Consider the following 20,658-nt stretch of genomic DNA (forward strand, 5'->3'; position numbering starts at 1 on the left):
ATTGGGGGGGGGGGAGAAAAAGCGCCTCCCCGTGAAGGGGGTCGAACCCCAGGACTGCGGGCGGGGGCCGGGGATTCCTGAAGGCCCTTCTAGAAGGGGCTTTCACGGAGGGCTGAGGAGACTGAGGCGGTGTCCGGGGAAGGGCTCGTCGGCCTGAGGGAGCACCGCCTCTCGGGGTTTTCTCCGAGGCTTCCTTCCGGAAGGCTTCACACGCCGGGCTCTCGGCTCACGGCCGTTTTGCCTCCTCTCCCACCAGCCGAGCCGCGGGGCCCGCGGGCCGGAGCAGTCAGCCCGTCGCCCGCCCGGGGTCCGCCCCGCGGCCGCCGCAGGCCCTCCGAGAGGCGGCTTCTCGGGCCTGGAAAGGGCGGCGGGGCCCGGCGGGGTCCTCGCGCCCGCCGCACGTGCGGCCCCGCACGCCGAGCTGGGCCGGCCATGGCTGCCACCAGCGGCTCTCCCGGCCGAGGCTCTGAAGCCCGGGCAGCTGCTGCCAGAACCCTCTTCGGAGCCCCGGGGCGGGTGAGTTGTGAGCCGGGGTCCCGATCGGGGCGGGATTGCCGTGCTTGACAGACGTTCGAGGGGGAGTGACTGGCTGGCAGTCCCGGGAACCGCACCTGCCGCGGGGCTGGTCTTGGAAGGGGAGAAGGGGCGGGCGTGCGGGCTCCCGCGTGCGCTCGGAGGACCGCGAGGGCGCGCGTGTGGGGTGGGGGTGACGACAGCTCGTCAAGTCGTGAAGCGGGCGATCTAGTGCCCACACTGGGTTTTCCTTACCACCACCATCACCCCCCAAAAAGGGATGCACCACACGCTGAAAAGAATGCCCATTCAATGCATTGAAGTTAAAATTCCTTGAGATGATGTAACTTCAAACCCGCAGACAGCCACTGTCTAGACTTTTTTTTTCCCTTTTAGTAATAAGGAGGCTAGGATTCAGGCACTTGAGAGTAGTCGGGCTGTAGCTGTGACCTGTGGGAGAGGAGTGACACAACGTGGAAGGGCTGTTGGGAGCGTGGGGTGTGAGCTGGGCTGATGGGCTAATCTTGCAACACCCCAGCCCTGGGATCTTGGGGAAGGTGCCGTGAACCGTCTGAGCTTTGTTTATCCTCTCTCTAAATTGGGACCAGTCAGTGAAATCGTATACTTACAGATGCCCCCCACCCCCCCCTCCATTTGGGCCGCAAAGGCCAGCAGTGACCTTAGCAGCCTTGGGAGCTGCGGGGGTGCTAGTTCAGGAGGTCCGTGGGGTGCTGAGTTGTGCAACTCACATGTAGGAAGCACTGTCTGGAACTTGCCGTGAGTGTGGTGGCTGGTGTTCTGAGTGCTTGGGCCGATATCAAGAGGGGGTGGGTCCGTGAATGTGAGTGCAGTGCCTTTTCCGTGCTTTCCTTAAACGTCTTACCTGGGAATGAGAACTGTGCTCAGCCGGTTGGCCAGCGCCCGGATTCAGGCTGAAGGATTCGAAAAAAAACTTAGCAGCTTAAATTACACCCAGCGCTGTGCAAAGTATGATCTTCATTGTTTTCTGATTGTTAAACTGACACAAACTTGTTGTAGTAAATTTGGAAGACTTTAAAAACTCACCCTTAATTGCACCACTCAGCATGCCACGGCTGTTAACACTTAGATGCATGTTGTGTTAGAAAAATAACAAGTCAAATAGGAGTCAGACAAGGGTGTTTTCCAAGCAAGCAGGGCACAGGTAGTCAATGGCCTTAGGGCACTGGTGTCCTCATTGTCGGGAACCTGGGCTGTAGAATGGACTGGGGGATGGATGGCAGGCCCTGTCCCTCATGTGTGTAGGTAACACGCAGGCTGGCAGGTCACCACCACTCAGCGTTGGCCACGGTGTGGCCTCTTAGACTCTGAAAGTCTCCTGCCATGATCCCCTCACCTGACAGGTGCAGAGAAATGCCTTGCTTAGCATTGGGTGGGTGGTGGGCAGTAGGTGCTGGTCGTGGGGACAGCAGGTGCTGAGGCCCCCAGAGGGAGGGTGGAATGCTGGCCGTGGGGACAGCAGGTGCCGAGGCCCCCAGAGGGAGGGTGGAATGCTGGCCGTGGGGACAGCAGGTGCTGAGGCCCCCAGAGGGAGGGTGGAATGCTGGCCGTGGGGACAGCAGGTGCTGAGGCCCCCAAAGGAAGGAAACACAGCAGGAATTTACCAGAACATTGTGGTGAGAGGCGGAGGCCAGGTTCAAGGGCTTGAAGATCTTATCACAGCCCTTCCATTCTGGTCTGAACTGTGGGATACCTGTCGACAGTTACACTTGACAGCTTGCTTTTGGAGAGATATTGACATAAAGATTTGGGGTGAGTAGGCTGGTTTGGGGTGTAGAGTTTTGGGGTATTTCGTCTGAAGAAGAGGAGGGGCCATTGTGTGACGTCTGAGGGAGTGACTTGCATAAGAGGAAGAAGGTTTAGCCCATGCTGCTGCAGGCAGCACCCCTCCGCCCTGGAGGTACAGGTCGAAGGGGGCAGATCTGCGCTGAGCGTCTTCTATTCCTGGCTCAGGAACAGAGCAGGCTTCCTACAGGATGAAGGTTGAGGCTGCACGGCTCTCCACCAGGTAGCCTTTGGGTGCCCCAAGGTCTCTGGGCCCATGACGTTGGTGGCACCTGCACATTTCATGTCATTTTGCAAACGAGTCCGCTGATGTGAAAACCAACTTTGTCTTCCTGTAATCTGATATCTGTGACTCTTGAACTCTGCTAAAATGTGAAATACTGGCCAGTACTGTTACTCATGGAAAGGAGTCACGGCTACCAGACAGCAGAATGGCTGCTATGGCTTGGTTAGTCTGAGACTGACAGCCGTGGTTACAACAGGCTGGTGGATGACCATGAGCCGTGATACCAGGCCACCAGAAAAGTAAGGCTGAAGAAGAAGCAGAATTCTGGAACGCCAGCTCTGACTACCAGGGGTGGCTGCTGTATTCATGTCAGAACGGAAGAGAAAGGCAAAGAACAAGGAGGATTGAATGTTTCTTCTAGGGGAAGTTTGGACATCTGTGTTACGAAGTGAGGAGCAACAGGCAGGAAATACTTGGAGGAATATGGCCTGTGACTGGCAATCCAGCAGGGAGGTGGGAAAGCTAGTGGGGTAGAAGTGACGGATGGAGCAGAACGTGCGTTTGGAGTGGGAACAGTGTGTGGGACCGTCTCCAGAGCATCTGAGCCTGCGGGAGAGGTGTGGGGGGGCAGGCTGCAGAGCCAAGCCGGGCCCAGCAGCGACCAAGGCTCCTGCTCCTGGCACAAACCAGGCGCTGCCTCCTGCTCCTCCCAGCCCTGCCTGGCCGCTGCTGCTTTCCCCTGCCCGCCTCTTCACGCACATGGAGGTGAGGGCTGTGGGTGGACTCACCTCCACCTGCCCTGGTGGGCTCGCAGACCCCACTGGCCGCCAGTTCAGCCCCTGCTCCATGTCCATCCTCGTCGGGGTGGCTTAGCCGTTGGGTGGTCTGGCAGGTGCATGTGTGGAGCTGAGGCTGAACCTTTTTCCTGTCTTTTGTAAGAGGCTGACTTAAAGACTCAGACTGCAAACCCTGAACCGTTGCTTGACATACAGGGGCAAGTGCTCCCGGTGTGGAGAGAAGCAGTTCCATGGGCGGCCCAGCTTTGCTGGGAGGCCTTCCTCACGCCCTAAATGCACCTCTTGTTGTCTTTCCTTCTGGGAACAACGCAGCGAGCGAAAGCTGCCAAGAGGAAACAGCCGGCATCCGGGGCGGCTCCCCCAGCCAAACAGAGGAACACAACTGTTGGAGAAGCCGAACGGACTTCCAAGGGGCGTGCCCAAAAGGTGCTTTCTCCCAGGACGTACTCAGTTCCTCCAGGTGATGGAAAGCGAGAGGAGAAGCCGTGCATCAAGACGTCGTCGCTGTTTAAAAACAACCCTGAGATCCCAGAACTCCCCAGGTATGTGCTGGCGCAGGGCGCTCCGGGAGACGGGCAGGTACATGTGTGTGCCGTTCTCAGCATCCACACGGGGGCTGATGCCCGGGTTTGTTCATGCTTTGCAGATCTGTGGTAAAGCAGGTGCGCGAGACAGTGTTCACTCCTGACACTTTCCATGAGCTGGGCCTCCACCCGCATCTGGTGAGTACCTTGCTGCATCGGCGGGCCGGGCGTCGTGGTGTCTGTTCAGAGTGACCACAGCGGGACATCCCGGAAGAGCAGTCACTGAGGGGCTCTGCTGCCCGGTGCATGGCAGGGTCTCTGCTGCTGTGCGTGGTCACTCGTCACAGGCTGCTGAAGCCAGCTCTCTGTGCTCCCGGGATCTCATTTACTGGACTGGACAGTCACTGGATGGCTGTCGGGTTGGAGCCATGCGGGGTAGCATGTGTCACAGTGACCATGGGAGATGAAATGAGCTGGCCTTGTGTTAGTGAGACACCTGTGCATGATAGGAGAATTTCAGGAAAAGGAAGCTGCTTAAATGCGTTTCTAGCAACTGAAAAGCCAACAGGAATGAATTTTCCAGTCCTGCAAGCAAGCAGAAAAGAGGATGTTGATGTTCGGGGTCTTGATTTCCTCTGCTCACTGTCCCAGGGGGCGCTTGCCTCGGGGTGGGTTACTGGACCACTGCCCATGCCACAGGGTGAGGCTGGCTCCCTCAGCCTCAGGCAGCAGCCGTCTGGGGCTGTGTGACTCTGTTGTGGGGTCTGCTGTGTGCGTGGCAGGAGGCTTCTGGCCACGCAGGCCTCCCCTGGCCCCTCTCCCCTGGCTGAAATCTCTCTAGGTGTTGCCCCATGTCTCATGGGATTGGGGAGCAGCACTCCCCCCAGTGAAGGGTGCTGTTGGAGGAACTTGCTAAATACTGTCGTCATCATGTTTGCTCCTGTTTATGTCACTTGCATTAAACATGTTTATATAAAAAAATGGACCATGAAAGAAAAATGCTGTTTTTTTTTTCTTTTTTAGATTTCCACGATAAATACAGTTTTAAAAATGTCTAGTCTGACCAGGTAAGAGTCGCAGGCTCCCTTTGGTCTTCTCACTGCCGCAGTGGGTGTGAGCAGGTGATGTAGTTATGTCCGCATGTCTTGGCTTCAGGGAACTGCCCGGTGGGTTGTGACCAGTGGTGCGGGCTTGCCCCGGCCGCTGCCCCTCGGCTTCCCCGCCTGCAGGCAGGAGAGACCAGGTTTGCTCTGTCTTGTGCCCTGCCCTAGCCCGTGAGAGCCGTGCTGTTGTCTGTGCTGCTCGGAAACGACTGCCCCAAAGGCAGAATTGGAGTGTGTGATTTTTTGGTGTGGGAACTGGGGTGAGCCCAAAAGCCGGCAGGTGAAATTGTCTTAATGTTTGCTAGGTGATGACACTTGGGGAACAGACAGAAAGGCGTGTGTGCGCTAAATGTCCTCATTGTGAGCATGAATACTTGAATGACCATTTTTTAAAAATAAAAATTAGTAAGAATGTTGGAAGACTAAGGAACCCTAACAGTGCTTACTATTGTCTCATCAAGCAAATGTAAGTGATTTCCGTATTGTTTTCTTATTGTTTGTTTCTAAATACACGTGAGGATCCATGGGGAACATGCTGCCGGCTTTCTGGATAGCTGCAAGCTTCCCTTTGCTCTTTCGCATGACAATCGTATTAACTTTTCGTTGTCTCCCCTATTTCATGCTATAGAAAGCAAGAGAGCATGCGGCACACCTTTGTGGTCATTCTGTTTTTGCTATCATGCTCATCCAATTTTTAATACTTTTAATATTTATTTTTAGAGGCAGGTTCACTCCCCAAATGCCCTCAGTAACCAGGGGATGGGCCAAGGCCCGAGCTAGGAGCCAGGAGGCAGTGCTGGTCGCTGTCCAGCAGCAGTGGTGCACAGACTACCAACTGATGGTCAATACCCAAAGCTTATGAGTGGCATGAGGCTTTTATAGACTGAGGGTCACATAGGGTGAGGGAGGAGGCATTGAAGAGCCTTCATACTTCCCATAAGCCTGTCTAGAGAACCCACCAATTATTTCCACACCCTTGCCTGGAAGTATCTCTTTGTTTTGTGTATCCAATTAGTTGTTCCCATTCAAGTGATACCCAATCAGTTGTCCTACACCATGCCAGTCTCCCATATGGGTGGAGGAATCCAGTTACTTCCACCATCACTGCCCCCCCCCCAGGGTCTGTGTTGGAAAGCCAGCGTCACATGCAGAGCCAGGGGCTGAGACAGGACGCAGGGGTCTCCACTAGAGTCCCACCCCGTAGCCAAAATGCTGCACCCTCATTTAAACAGAATTTCATAAACTGGCCAGTTTCTGGCCAGTCTCTCACCATTTCCTGCCTACCTGCCTGTCTGCCTTTTTTTCTTAAGATTTTTTTAGTGGGCCCGGCAGCGCTGTGGCCTAGCGGCTAAAGTCTTCGCCTTGAACGCGCTGGGATCCCATAGGGGCGCCGGTTCTAGTCCTAGCAGCTCCACTTCCCATCCAGCTCCCTGTTTGTGGCCTGGGAAAGCAGTTGAGGATGGCCCAGGACCTTGGGACCCTGCACCCACGTGGGAGACCCGGAGGAGGTTCCTGGTTCCTGGCTTCGGTTCGGCACAGCACCTGCCATTGCACTCACTTGGGGAGTGAATCATCAGACAGAGGATCTTCCTCTCTGTCTCTCCTCCTCTCTGTATATCTGACTTTGTAATAAAAATAAAATAAATAAATAAATAAATCTTTAAAAAAAAAAAAGATTTTTTTTTAGGGCCCCGTGCAATAGCATATTGATGGTTTAAGTCCTCGCCTTGAATGCACCGGAATCCCATATGGGTGCCGGTTCTAATCCCGGCAGCTCCACTTCCCATCCAGCTCCCTGCTTGTGGACTGGGAAAGCAGTCAAGGACGATCCAAAGCTTTGGGACTTTGCACTTGCATGGGAAACCCGGAAGAAGCTCCTGGCTCCTGGTTTCAGTTTGACTCAGCTCCAGCCATTGAGGCCTCTTGGGGAGTGAACCATCGGACGGAAGATCTTCACCTCTGTATATCTGCCTTTCCAATAAAAATGTATAAAAAAATAAATCTTTTTAAAAAAGACTTATTTTTTTATTGGAAAAGCAGATTTACAGAGAGGAGGGACAGAGAAAGCTCTTCCGTCCACTGTCTCACTCCCCAAGTGGCCGCAACAGTCAGAGCTAAGCCAATCTGAAGCAAGAGCCAGGAGCTTCCTCCAGGTCTCCCACATGGGTGCAGGTCCCAAGGCCTTGGACCGTCCTGGGCTGCTTTCCCAGGCCACAGGCAGGGAACCAGATGGGAAGTAGAGGGACAGGAACATCAACCTGTGCCCGTATGGGATATTGGCGCATGCAAGGTGAAGATTCAGCCACTAGGCAGTTGGCCGGGCCCATCGCTGTTTTCAATTAGGTTCTAGAACTAACAATTACAGAAACTTAACTAGAGTTTTATCCTTGGAATTAGCAGTTTCTTAGCACCTTGAATGTTCAAGTGACTTCTAAGGTGGGAGCTGTTAGGATATCAGGGTCTGGGGCAGGTGCGCTGTGCCGCACGTGTCTGCCTGAGGACATAACTACGTGATGTGCTTTATGTGAGATGTGCTTTTTCTTCCGGGCGGCTCAGCGTTCAGAAGCGCAGCATCCCTGCACTGCTGGAAGGCAGAGATGCTCTCGTGAGATCCCAGACAGGCTCCGGTGAGTCGCTGTTTCACTTCTGCCCATCTTCCTGTGGCACGCAGGCCCCTGGCCATGGAGTGGGTTGTGCAGCGTGGTGGTGGGCGTGGGTGTGTGTCTGGGAGGAAGGCTGTGCTTGCTCTGGATAAGTGCATGCCATCCGTTGAAGGGTCCACCCGTCATGTCGTGGTTAGGAGTGCCCAGGAAATGCTCGGGTTCTGCTGTTCCTCAGATCCTGTGTCGGGACCGGCAGGTGTCATCAGTTGCAGACACAGCTACCAAACCTCATTCTAGAGAGTTGTGTTGCTTTCCTTGTGTTGAGCAGAGCTTTGGGGCGCGTACAGGCTGACCCAATGCCAACGTGTGTGTGAGGATTGGACGTTTCTGTGGTCTACAGATTTTACTGTGATTTTACTGATTTTGCTCTTTTTTTAAAAGGTAAAACTCTTGCCTATTGTATCCCAGTGGTTCAGTCTCTTCAAGCAATGCCATCAAAAATACAGGTGAATATCTGTGTGTTTCTGTCAAGGTCTGTTGTGCATTAGTAACTAGAAGCTAGACCATAGCAGTACAGTGGAGTTAGGGGTCAGGGAACGGGTGTTCATTTCCTTTTTTTTTTTTTTAAGATCTATTTTATTTTATTGGAAAGGCAGAGTTTCAGAGACAGATCTTCCAGCTGCTGGTTCACTCCCCCACATGGCTGCAGTGGCCGAAGCTGAGCCAGTCTGAAGCCAAGAGCGTCCTCTGGGTCTCCCACGTGGATGCCGGGGCCCAAGGACTTGATCCATCCACCAGTACTTTCCCAGGCCATGAGCAGGCAGCTCATCTGGAAGTGGAACAGCCAATGCTAAAGGTAGTGCCCATGCGGGATGCTGGCACCAGAGCTGGAGGTCAGCCGCTGTGGCACTGTGCCAGCCCCAGCATGTTTCTCTTGGTTTAGTTTTTCTTTGGCTGCATCTAAATACTGAATGGCAGAATTAGAGGATGTCAAGCCTGCTGCTGTCTGAGTGACAAAGAGCTCCATAGACTAAAACATTTTTTAGTCCAAATTGACGTAAATATATTATCGAAGAAATAGGGAGAAATCCAGCAAGAAACTGTGGAAGTAAAGCGAGGGAAAGCCCTCACGAGGCGAGTGGCGCAGTCATGCTGCTTCAGACGTGAGTTGTCACAGATACGGAAATAAAACAAGTGGAGGGGCTTGATGATGAACAGCGCAGCGGTCACATCCCAAAGGTGTTTCCACACATGCCTCTGAGCTGCACGGGCGAGGCAGCAGCTTTACCCTGGGAAGCCTGCCCCCCTCACGTTAACCACGTGCTGCAGCCCTGGGCCACGTCCACCTGCTGTGCTCCCGAGAGCAGGCATCGGGGGTCCTGCACCCAGACTAGCTGGGCAGTGGTGTCAGCAGTGGTAGGGTCCTAAGTTCAGACAAAGAAATGCTACAGAGCTGCAGGCGTTATAAAAACAGCGCCTTGAGCGAGGCTCTGGAGGCGGGCCACGTGAGTGCACGGGAAGCTCTTAGGGGGGCCTCTGTCAGTTGTGCTGACCGTCAGCGCTAAGGTCCTGATGCTGAGCATCTCACTATGGTTTTTGTAGTTTTCTTTTTAAGATTTATATATATTGTTTTTATTGGGAAGGCAGATTTACAGAGAACGCGAGACAGAGAAGGATCTTCTGTCCATTGTTTCACCACCTAAGTGGCCGCAGCTGCTGGAGCTGAACTGATCCGAAGCCAGGAGCTGCTTCCAGGTCTCCCACACGGGTGCAGGGTCCCAAGGATTTGGACCGTCCTCGACTGCTTTCCCAGGCCACAAGCAGGGAGCTGGATGGGAAATGGAGCAGCCAGGGCATGAACCAGCACCCGTATGGGATCATGGTGCATGCACGGTGAGGATTTAACCACTGGGCTATTGCACTGGTTCTGGTTTTTACAACTGTTAATATGTATGGAAAATAAAATGAGGATATTTAAGATTTCCTTGTATTATTTCGACATTTTAAGTCTGAAATTATTTCAAGTGAATAGGTTAAAATATTTAAAAAATCCATTTTCAAAAGTCCTGCACAGGGGTCTGGCGCAATAGCCTAGTGGCTAAAGTCCTGCTTTGCATGTGCTGGGATCCCTTATGGTTCTGGCTTGTGTCCCAGCTGCTCCACTTCCCTTCCAGCTCCCTGTTTGTGACCTGGGAAGGCAGTTGAGGATGGTCCAAAGTCTTGGGACCCTGCACCCACACCAGAGATTTGGAAGAAACTCCTGGCTCCTGGCTTCGGATTGGCTCAGCTGTGGCTGTTGAGGTCACCTGGGGAGTGAACCAGCAGATGGAAGATCTTTTTCTCTTCTCTCTATAAATCTGACTTTCCAGGAAAAACAAATATGTCTTTAAAAAAAGAAGAAGAAAAAAGAAAGAAGTCATGCTGAACAGTCACCCATTGAAGTGGCATTTGGGGTGGGTGTTTGGCACAGCCGTGACGTCACTGCTCTGGAGGCGTGTGTCCTGTGTCCATCTCTGTCACTCCGCTTCTGCTCCAGCGTCCTGCTCATGTGCACCCCAGGTGCCCAGGCCCCTGCCACCCAAGTTCCTGGCCCCTGGCTTTACTCCAGGCATTCAGTGAGTGAGCTAGCAGGTGGAGGACCTGCTTGTACCTTTCATGTAAAAATGAAAGTAAGTAAAACTTAAAAATGATTTTCTTTTCAGTTACTGCTTGCAAACTTGAGCTACTTTGTTGCCATGTTAATTAAAGAAAAGCAGATACTGTTAACTCCAGTCTCATAAATAATAGTTTATGTGCACATATACATTAAAAAGCTAGAAGAATACTTAGCAAATTGTTAATATTGGTTTTCCCTGAGGTGGATAGATGAATAATTTTATTTCCTGGAGGTAACTGATTTATTTTCTCATTACACACTTTACAGTGAGATAATTCATGTGAAATGCTTAGCACTGTCCCTGGCACGTAGTTAGAGAAGAATTAATGTGAATTAGTATCGACACGCAGTGAAGTCTCATCCTCTTGCCCGTGGAGTTGTTTTCGTTTGTGCCAAGCCCGGGCAGCTGTCGTGGGGCCTGCAGCTCAAGCACAGCTCTCTGAGGGCAGGTGAGCGCACCCCACGCAGGCAGTGCAGGGGGTGCTTGTCAGCCCCTGGTCTCCAGGTGATGTGGAGTGAATCGTTTCATCCACAGCACGTGGACAGGTGTGTGAAGCAGCCGCTGGTAGCACCTGCTCAGCGTGTTAGCCGCCGCCACCAGCAGCAGCAGCAGCAGCAGCAGCCGGGTCTGTGGCTTCTTGGAACAAGAATTTGATTTGCTTTTGTTGAAAGCCGTGAACAAGTGAAGCTTGAGTATGCATTCAGGAAGCGGAGAATAGAATTAGATAACACACGTCTTCCAAGAGTGTTCTGACGACCCCTCACGTCTACGTTTTGCCAACAGGCCGTTCTATCTAAGACTGGAATGTTCTGTGGAAACCCTGTTCCCAAGCCTCACTGGGGTTCACTTCTTTCAGTAATGCCCAGTAGAGTCCTTTGCAGCTCCTGGTTAAAACTTCTCTCGGGGAAGCAGCCAACTGAAGGCAGCCAGGAGATTGGTAAATTACGTTGGTGATGGAATAGGAGGGGCTGTTTTTCTGCGTTTGCAGGCTTTCTGTGTTGGGGCTCTGATTTTTTTTCAACATCACATCCATCCTTATTCACTTACGTGTGCCCTGCGAGGAATTGATTTCTCTTTCTTCTTCTCTGTGTAGTAACACCTTTTGAAATGTCAGACTCTGCTACCATCACGCAGTGGCACGTTGGTTCTGTTGTACTAACATGTTTACTGTTCCTGGCGTGGGCTGCTGTGTCGTCTCACAAGTTGATGCTGAGTACAGATGACTCCAGTCTCAATCCCAAATCCTTTTTTTCCTTTTGGGTAAACATTTCTTATGCAAAACATGACTCCCACATGAGTAATTGAATTTGCTGCTCGTCTCTGGCTGGCTTTACTTCCTTCCTTCATTCAGCGTGTTGGAGCACTTGTCATCCGCAAGGCGGCGTTGACTAGAGGGCCTGAGTCAGGCTACTTTGGTCTCTCCAGTTTTTAAACTTGCTTCTGGTTAGATACGGTGTATCTGGTTAAGCATTCCGAGGCTCCGACGTGTACACGGTGAGAAGGAGGCCATTGGCGGTCACGTAGGTCCACGGCTGCGTGGTCCTCCCCCGTGCCTCCCTGTGCTGCTCGTCCAGCAGGTGCACGGAGCTCGCACGGGGCGAGGCGGTGGGTTCTGCTCACCCTGTTGTCTCGAGTTGCATTGTGCATGTGAATGGCCATCACAGGCTTCTACTGTCAATTACTGACTTACTCCCTTATTAGGAAGTGCAGTTTTTATCATATCCATTATCTTGCCACAAACAAGACTGTTAACAGTCTGTGAAATATTCTACATCTTCCTACATACATACACAGCTGTGCTATAATTCGCATTTTATTTCGGTAGCTAATGCCAATCTCGACTCTTTTTTTTTAAGATCTATTTATTTTTATCACAAAGTCAGATATACAGAGAGGAGAGACAGAAGATCTTCCGTCCGATGATTCACTCCCCAAGTGAGCGCAACGGCCAATGCTGCGCCAATCCGAAGCGAGGAACCAGGAACCTCTTCCGGGTCTCCCACACAGGTGCAGGGTCCCAGAGCTTTGGACCATCCTCGACTGCTTTCCCAAGCTACAAGCAAGGAGCTGGATGGGAAGTGGAGCTGCCAGGATTAGAACCGGCGCCCATCTGGGATCCCGGCGCATTCAAGGCGAGGTGTTAAGCTGCTAGGCCACAGCGTCGGGCCCCAAACTTGACTCTTAAAGGATTGTGTAAGCAGGCACCCTGCCTGCTGGGTGCGCCTGCCTTCAGCAGTACTGCCAGCTGTTTTGTTTGCTCATCTGATGGCAAAAGGGGAAAATGCTTTATTGTGGTTTCTCAGAGCAAGGTTAAATGTCTTTCCATATATGAAGGTGTGTGTAGTAGTGAGGCTATGTCAGGCGAAGATTTATTTATTGGGCCCAGCGCAGTAGCCTAGTGTCTGAAGTACTCGCCTTGCACACGTCGGGGTCCCATATGGGCGTTGGTTCACATCCCAGTGGCCCTGCTTCCCATCCAGCTCCCTCTTGTGGCCTGGGAAAGTAGTCAAGGACGGTCCAAAGCCTTGGGACCATGCACTCACATGGGAGACCTGGAGGAGGCTCTGGGCTGCTGGCTTTGGATTGGCTCAGCTCTGGCCATTGCGGCTGCTTGGGGAGTGAACCAACAGACGGAAGATCTTCCTCTCTCCTCTGCTCTCTCCTCTCCTCTCCTCTCCTCTCCTCTCCTCTCCTCTCCTCTCCTCTCCTCTCCTCTCCTCTCCTCTCCTCTCCTCTCCCCTTTCCTCTCTGTATATCTGACTTTCCAATAAAAATAAATCTTTTAAGAAAAAGATTTATTTGTTTTTGTCACAGTGGCTATGGGGAGAGGTCTTGCATCTGCTGGTTCACTGTCCAACAGCCAGAACTGGGCTGGTTTGGAGCCAGGGGCTTCATCTTGTTCTCCCACAAGGTCTTGACCCATCCAGTGCCGCTTTCCCAGCCACAAGCAGGGGGCTGGAAGGGAAGTGGAGCAGCCAGGACTTGAACTGGCCCCATATGGGATGCCCGCGCCGCAGGTGGTGGCGTTACCCCACAGTGCAAGCTCTTAGTCGTAGACTTCTGTAAAAGATTGGCCCTTGCTTGCAGCTTTGCTTTTTTCTGCCATGTGTTGCTTAACTCACACTTTGATTTACTTGTTCTTCCATCTTGAATTCCCACAGTTTGTATAACAGAATCTGTCACTGTTGGATGGTTTCTGAATTTTGTGTCTCCTATAACAAGGTCATTTTAATTCCAGCTTTATTTCTCCTCAAAGCACTTTTGAATGTGCCTCTCCCCTACTAGTACAAAATGGCCCTTGTATTATTCCATATTTTTCTCTATTTTTTATTTTGTTCTTGATCCTATTTGCTCTTGAGATCTCTGTTTATATGCTAGTGTCATTTCTTAAACTTCCAAAGCTTTAAATTATTTTGATACATAGTTTTCATAAATGTATTGACTGTTTTTGCAAATTTATTTTTCCTTAGGAGTTTTGAAATCAGCTTGTACAGTTAGCTATGTTATATTTGCATTTATGTACATACTCGTTGGCATTTCGTTCAGGGTGCACCGCGTGTGTGTATTGGGTTAGAAAGCATTAGTTCATTGTTACTGCGGGGTCTCCGTGACTACATCAGTTGCCACTGCAGATTCTGCTCTCCCCTCGAGGTGTTGCCAAGGTTCCCTCTGTAGATTTTGTGCATTCTGGGGTTAGGCTGTTTATCTTTTCTGTTGCAGTTATTGGTGAGTTTTTTGCAGATCGTAATTTCTAGCATTTTATATTGGATGACTTTGCATTCAGCTGCTTGACTGGAATGTCTTACTTGTAATAGATTTTCAGCTGAGGTCCTGTAGGTTGTGGCTCCCTTCCCCTGAGACGCCTCTCGCTCCCCTGTCTGATTGCGGAGCAGGAACTCCGGAGCACTGCGGGGTGCCAGGAGGGTGGCAATGTTGTTGCCTCCGCTCCTTCGCCGCCAGCTGCCACTGTGCTCTGCCCGTCTGGGGTCTGCCATCTCGGTTCACGCCATTCCCAGCATTTCTCTTCTTGTCCACAGCGCAATGACGGTCCCTACGCCCTGGTAATAGTGCCAACGAGAGAGGTAAGCGGCTCGCCCACACTTTCCGTGATAGCCCTTTAACTTGGACACTGGCTTACCATTTGTGTTCCTGCTGTACAAACCGCTACGTGCTTTTTCTCTTTTGCTGGTTCCTAAATATTAAGATGAAAACTCCAAGCACTCTTTGAAAAGAGTAAGAATGAGAAAGCAATTCCATGTTATCAAAAAGCTGTTAACACTGTTAGATTTCTGACCCGTGACGGGACAGGGACGGGCATTGTGGTGCAGTGCGGTCACCTTCTGCCTGCGACACCGGTGTCCCATGTGGGAGCTGGTTCGTGTCCCAGCTGCTCCAGTTGTGAGCTGGCCTCCCTGATAAAGCTCCCACGGAAGCAGAGGAAGATGGCCAGGTGCTTGGCCCCCTGCCACTTCCTCCTGTGACTGAGATGGAATTCCTGACTCCTGGCTTCAGCCTGGTGCAGCCTGGTTATTGGGGAACCAGCAGTTGGCGGGCTGTCTCTCCTTCTCGTAACTTGGCCTTTCAAATAAACAAATCTTTGAAAATAAATAATGTAACATATTAAAAGAATCAACTCTTACAGTTTTTTTTTAAGATTTATTTATTTTTATTACAAAGTCAGATATACAGAGAGGAGAGACAGAGAGGAAGATCTTCCGTCCGATGATTCACTCCCCAAGTGAGTCGCAACAGCCGGTGCGCGCCGATCCAAAGCCGGGAACCTGGAACCTCTTCCGGGTCTCCCACACAGGTGCAGGGTCCCAAATCTTTGGGCTGTCCTCGACTGCTTTCCCAGGCCACAAGCAGGGAGCTGGATGGGAAGTGGAGCTGCCGGGATTAGAACCGGCGCCCATCTGGGATCCTGGCGCGTTCAATGCAAGGGCTTTAGCTGCTAGGCCACAGCGCCGGGCCCCATTTCTTACAGTTTTTAATTTATGCCTCATTTCACTTGAAAGGCCAGAAGAGACAACTGTTGGATCTGTTTTCCTCTCTGACAGCCCGCAGTAGCCGGGGCTGGACGGGTATAAGTCAGGGTTCAGAACCCAGTGCCAGCTGGGACGGGAACCTGGGCCCGCTCCCTGGGGCTGCTGGTGCCAGCTGGTGACTTACTTGTGGCACCAACACCCACCTCATAGTTGTTGCCTTTTTTTGTTCTCTGACAAGTTAATTCAAAGTCAAGAGCAGTTGGCTCTGAAGCTGCTACTGCAAAAAGCATCACCTTCTCCTGAAAGTTAAGCTGCTCAGGGTTTTTCTTCCTCAGAGGGAATCTGCTCTCTGATGTATTTTATCTGCCCACAGACGCAGTGTCGCGTTAGGGTGTCTGTTTTCTGTCACAGATGCTGATCATTTCCTGGCAGCAAAGTGTGGACTTGGAGACTTGAGTCAGCCTTTCAGGGCCGCAGTGCCCAAGCGCTCTCTCACAGCAGGGGCAGGGGCGGGGGGCTCCCTCATGAGCAGGGGCGGGGGGCTCCCTCATGAGCAGGGGCAGGCTTTTGTTTATTATTATTTATTTTTTATTGGAAAGGCGGATATACAGAGAGGTGGAGAGACAGAGAGGAAGATCTTCCCTCCGATGGTTTGTTCTCCAAGCTGCTGCAACCGCTGGAGCTGAGCCAATCCGAAGCCAGGAGACTGCTCCTGGTCTCTTATGTGGGTGCAGGGTCCCAAGGCTTTGGGCCGTCCTTGACTGCTTTCCCAGGCCACAGGCAGGGAGCTGGATGGGAAGTGGGGCTGCTGGGATTAGAACTGGTGCCCATATGGAATCCCAGCACATTCCAGACAAGGACCTTAACTGTTGCGCTATGGCACTGGGCCCAGGGCAGGCTTTTTTACCACAGCACACTTGCTCCTTCCTTGGGCTGTCTTAAGAGTACTAAAAACATGCAGAGCAGATATCTGTCTCGTTGGCTAACAGGATACTGCAGAGACATCTTGGTATTGTGTTATAACCTTACTCTTTACTGTGGTGTCCTGGGCCTGTGAGTTTTGCTTTGTTTTTGCTTCTGTGGATTCAAGGAAGAGCCGTCCGCCCGTCTCAGGGCGCTCTGCTCTGACACAAGCTTGCCAAGTCAGCCCATTGCACTGCTGTTCCGGCTTAGCCCTCAGAGGAGTGCGAGATGTAGGCTGACTTCTTCCTTTTTCCGTCCTGTGCACCTTGCTCTTGAACTGGCCTTGTGGCACTCTGGGAGTTTGAGCCAGCAGAGGGAGCACACAGCACCATTTCTGTGTGTGTCAAGGAGACGGGCGGGTTCTCACTCTGATCCCCCGGCTGACGGCCGCAGAGCCGGCCCTAGACCACGGTGTATTTCTGAGGTAGATTCTGTGGCAGGGCAGGGGAGTCTTCTGAAGTTTTCACTTGAGGTTAAAATTTGAATCTTTATCACTTGGCGCTGCCCTAGAGAGGACAGCAGGGTGGGGGGACCAGCACCTGCTCACGAGTTTACTGCTTACTGTTTACAGCTGGCCCTGCAAAGCTTTGACACTGTCCAGAAGCTGCTCAAGGTAAGATGGATCAGGAGCTCCATCTCATCTTCATGTGCTGGCCTGTTGAGGAGAGATCCCTCAGCCTGCCAGGGAGCGAAGCAGGCATCAGCCCAGAGAGGCAGCTCAGGGGACCTGTCGGGCCTCCCCGCAGCGGGGCTGGAATGCACCTTCAGTGCTGGCTGGGGGAAGGGAGGGGGCCGGATGGCTCCTGGGGTCCTTCGGGTTACCACTGGAAGCCGCTGGAGTCCTTCCCCAGCAGCCTGAGAAGGGGGAGGAACCGAGACTCACCCTGATACCTCCTGTCTGTAACCTCTCACCTGTGCTGCGCACTCACTTCCTTCTGTCTTTGTAGCCTTTTACCTGGATTGTGCCTGGAGTGTTAATGGGAGGAGAAAAAAGAAAAGCCGAAAAAGCCAGGTAGGAAGAGAGTGTGGTCTGTTCCTTTTTGAACTTGTCCTTGCTTCTGCTCTTTCCACACATGGAGAGCCTTGCCTGCAGCACGCTGCTTGTCCCATTGCACAGGGCTGGTGAGTCCACTGGGCATTGCCACCTGCGGACAGTGCTGCCTTTAACATGTTGACGAGCCACCAGCAGGTTCCCTCATGGTGAAGAAGTAGCAGTGCCCCGTCTTCCTGCCCTCTGTGACGCACAGACACCCACCGCCTGGCATGGTGCCCTTTCTTGTTTGGTTTGTGAAAGTGAAATCACAAGCAAACACCTTGGAGCTGGCTTTATGCAAATGCACTGATTCCTGGTTTCCTGTTCGCACCCACAGTGGGTGTCAGTGGAAGCTGTAGCAAGTATACCCCAAAACACCTGCCTTCTTTGTGAAATGGTTTGATTGTGTGCCTGTTAATGAACATCTCCAGCCATGTATGCTGAGCCCGGAACCTGTAGGTTTGGTTTTGCTTAGGGTCAGATTCTGCTGTCGACACAGCGACGGTGCGGCAGTTTTATTGCTTCCCACTACTGAGAAGTCTGTGGAGCCAGTCCACGACCTCGGCTCTCTCTGTACCGCTGGAGGAGGCTTGCATTTCCACAGTGACCTCATGGCTTTAGGTGGCTGCTGGAATTCCAGCTAGCGCGTGTTCTTGCCATACCTCTTCCCACCAGGGGTCCTGTGTGATGTGCGTGGTCACATCACTAGAACTTGGGCAAATGGCTGTACTTAGCTGCAAGCGGAGCTAGAAAATAAGACCAGTTGAAAATGTCTTTCCAGCTGTCACTGCAAAATAATGGAGTGGTGGTTGTCTTGGAGAAAACTGGGCTTGTCTGAATTGCTTTTGGGGCAGAGTATAGGCCCCTTGGTCACCTGGCAGTTGGAGTCCATTAACTGGGCCGACACTGCAAGAGGAGGTTCCCTGACACAGAACCTCTGAGAGCAGACCAGGTAACCATCCCTCTCGAATGTTCTCAATTGTATCTGCCTTGGTACAGAGGATAGGATTGTTTAGTTAAGATTCCTTTCAAAGTTTCTAACAGTTTCCGATCTTGGCAGTCAGTGCTATGGAAGCGGGGAATGTGCATGGGGCCCTCGACCCACCTGCCGCTGTGCGTTGCTGGGATGTCGGGCCGTGGCCACTTAAATAAAGCTGTCTTCCTTGCCTTTTTCGTGTGTGTGTTTATTGATGTAGCCTGTTTGAGTGACTTGCTTTTTATGCTATGTGATTTTTCCACAGAATCCGCAAAGGAATAAATATCCTTATCTCGACCCCTGGTCGTCTGGTGGATCATATAAAATCCACCAAGAACATCCATTTCAGCCGGCTACGGTGGCTGGTTCTGGATGAAGCAGACAGGTGAGCCAGTGTGGGAGGCACAGGAGGCGGCAGGGAAGGCCGTGTCTGCCACCTTCGCGCAGCTGCTGCAGTTTCGGGTCCCATTGATTCCTCCGTCGACTGAAGTTCTCTCATCACAGGATCTTGGATTTGGGTTTTGAAAAGGACATCACAGTGATACTCAATGCCGTGAATGCCGAGTGCCAGAAGCGACAGAATGTCTTGCTGTCGGCCACACTCACAGAAGGTGAGTGGAACGTGACGGGCCCTGCTTCTCTACGCCTGAGAAGGGGCCCCAGTGTACCTGAGCCTGTGCTCACAGGGACACGCAACCTCGGAGGAAGGTGGCCCAGGAAGCCTGCAATTCAGACTGGCAGGTCCTGCACACTTACCTTACCCAGTCAGTGAGGACTGACAGAGGAGATGCCAGGGCAAGGGCTGGCCACCAGAACCCGGGGACCGCCCACCGTGAGGGCTGGCCACCAGAACCCGGGGACGACCCACCGTGAGGGCTGGCCACCAGAACCCGGGGACGACCCACCGTGAGGGCTGGCCACCAGAACCCGGGGACCGCCCACCAGGAGGGCTGGCCACCAGAACCCGGGGACGGCCCACCAGGAGGGCTGGCCACCAGAACCCGGGGACGACCCACCGTGAGGGCTGGCCACCAGAACCCGGGGACGACCCACCGTGAGGGCTGGCCACCAGAACCCGGGGACCGCCCACCAGAAGGGCTGGCCACCAGAACCCGGGGACAGCCCACCAGGAGGGCTGGCCACCAGAACCCGGGGAAGGCCCACCGTGAGGGCTGGCCACCAGAACCCGGGGACCGCCCACCAGGAGGGCTGGCCACCAGAACCCGGGGACCGCCCACCAGGAGGGCTGGCCACCAGAACCTGGGGACGGCCCACCAGGAGGGCTGGCCACCAGAACCCGGGGACCGCCCACCCTCTGTTCTGAAGATGCTGCGCCCTTACCCAAGCACGTTTCTGTGTGTGATCCCACTTCGCTTGTAAGAGACACTGAGCATCACAGTGGCCGTGCCTGCAGCTCTTTTGTCTTCTGCCCTCGGGAGATGGACATGCTTAGCTCTCAGGTGGGGACACTGAGGCCTGAGAAAATTCCAGAATCAGCATGAGCAACAACACATCATTTGTGTGATATGCCTGATTTACCTGACATCCCGGTCCATGTTGTCTGAAGCACTTTCAAGTGGCTAGAAACAGTTTTTGTTAAAGATTTATTTTACTTATAAGAGTTAACAGAGAGAAAAGAATAGAGAACCATCTGCCAGCTCACTCCCCGAACAGCCACAAGGGCCTGGTCTAAAGCCAGGAGCTTCCTCTAAGTCTTCCGTGTGCACGCAGGGGCTCCAAGCCTCAGGCCGTCCTCTGCTGCTCTCCCAGGCCACTAGCAAGGAGCTGAATCGGAAGAGGAGCAGCCAGGACTTGAACCAGTGCCCATATGGGATGGTGGTGCTGCAGGCCCCCAGCATCAAGGGAACTTGAATTTGGAGAGAATAAATGAAAAAAGAGTCTGAGGTCAGAACTTGGAAACTGTCCTGTGCCTTCCTCCTTGTAGATTGATGTTGCACGTCAGGCAGGAGGCCCCGAGCGTACATGCTGCAAAGCCACCTGGGAAACCTGGCTGGCTGTAGTAACTTCAGGCAGGACAAGGCACAGGCTACTCCCCTCTGGATGGTCTTCCATGGATGAGTTGGAGTTGGAAAACACGGGTGTGATGGCTTGTTGGGGCTATTGGGAAGAAGTTGGGATGGGTCAGTGCTAGGATTTGGTTAGTGTGCCAACGTGCCGTGTGTCTGTTTTGCTGTTGCATTCTGTCCAAGGTGTGACACGGCTCGCCGATATCAGCTTGCAAGATCCGGTCAGTATTTCTGTCTTGGACGAGAGCCATGAGCGGAGTCAGCCAGAAAACAGAGCAGTCCAGGAAGTAGCTCCCCTGTGGTGGGGTCCCGGGCTGGATGGCTTTGCGATCCCAGAGAGCCTGGATCAACATGTGACACTGGTCCCCAGCAAACTGAGACTCGTCTGCCTGGCGGCCTTCCTGCTACAGAGGGGCAAGGTGCGAAC

General features: G+C 52.8%; 1 protein-coding gene across 1 annotated transcript in view; it reads left to right on the plus strand.

The window, feature by feature from the left end:
• The first annotated feature begins 93 nt into the window (after window positions 1-93).
• Window positions 94-20,658, plus strand: part of DDX31 (DEAD-box helicase 31) — a 64,291-nt gene continuing 43,726 nt past the window's right edge. Inside the window, exons 1-12 of the mRNA XM_058672220.1 lie at window positions 94-516; window positions 3,673-3,902; window positions 4,007-4,082; window positions 4,908-4,951; window positions 7,544-7,614; window positions 8,032-8,096; window positions 14,285-14,329; window positions 16,767-16,808; window positions 17,143-17,207; window positions 18,470-18,589; window positions 18,709-18,815; window positions 20,415-20,650. Coding sequence (XP_058528203.1) covers window positions 433-516; window positions 3,673-3,902; window positions 4,007-4,082; window positions 4,908-4,951; window positions 7,544-7,614; window positions 8,032-8,096; window positions 14,285-14,329; window positions 16,767-16,808; window positions 17,143-17,207; window positions 18,470-18,589; window positions 18,709-18,815; window positions 20,415-20,650 — 1,185 coding nt within the window. The 5' untranslated portion in view covers window positions 94-432. The remainder of the gene's footprint in view (window positions 517-3,672; window positions 3,903-4,006; window positions 4,083-4,907; window positions 4,952-7,543; window positions 7,615-8,031; window positions 8,097-14,284; window positions 14,330-16,766; window positions 16,809-17,142; window positions 17,208-18,469; window positions 18,590-18,708; window positions 18,816-20,414; window positions 20,651-20,658) is intronic.

The sequence above is a fragment of the Ochotona princeps genome, chromosome 14 (assembly GCF_030435755.1).
Source record: "Ochotona princeps isolate mOchPri1 chromosome 14, mOchPri1.hap1, whole genome shotgun sequence".
Classification (NCBI taxonomy): Eukaryota; Metazoa; Chordata; class Mammalia; order Lagomorpha; family Ochotonidae; genus Ochotona; species Ochotona princeps.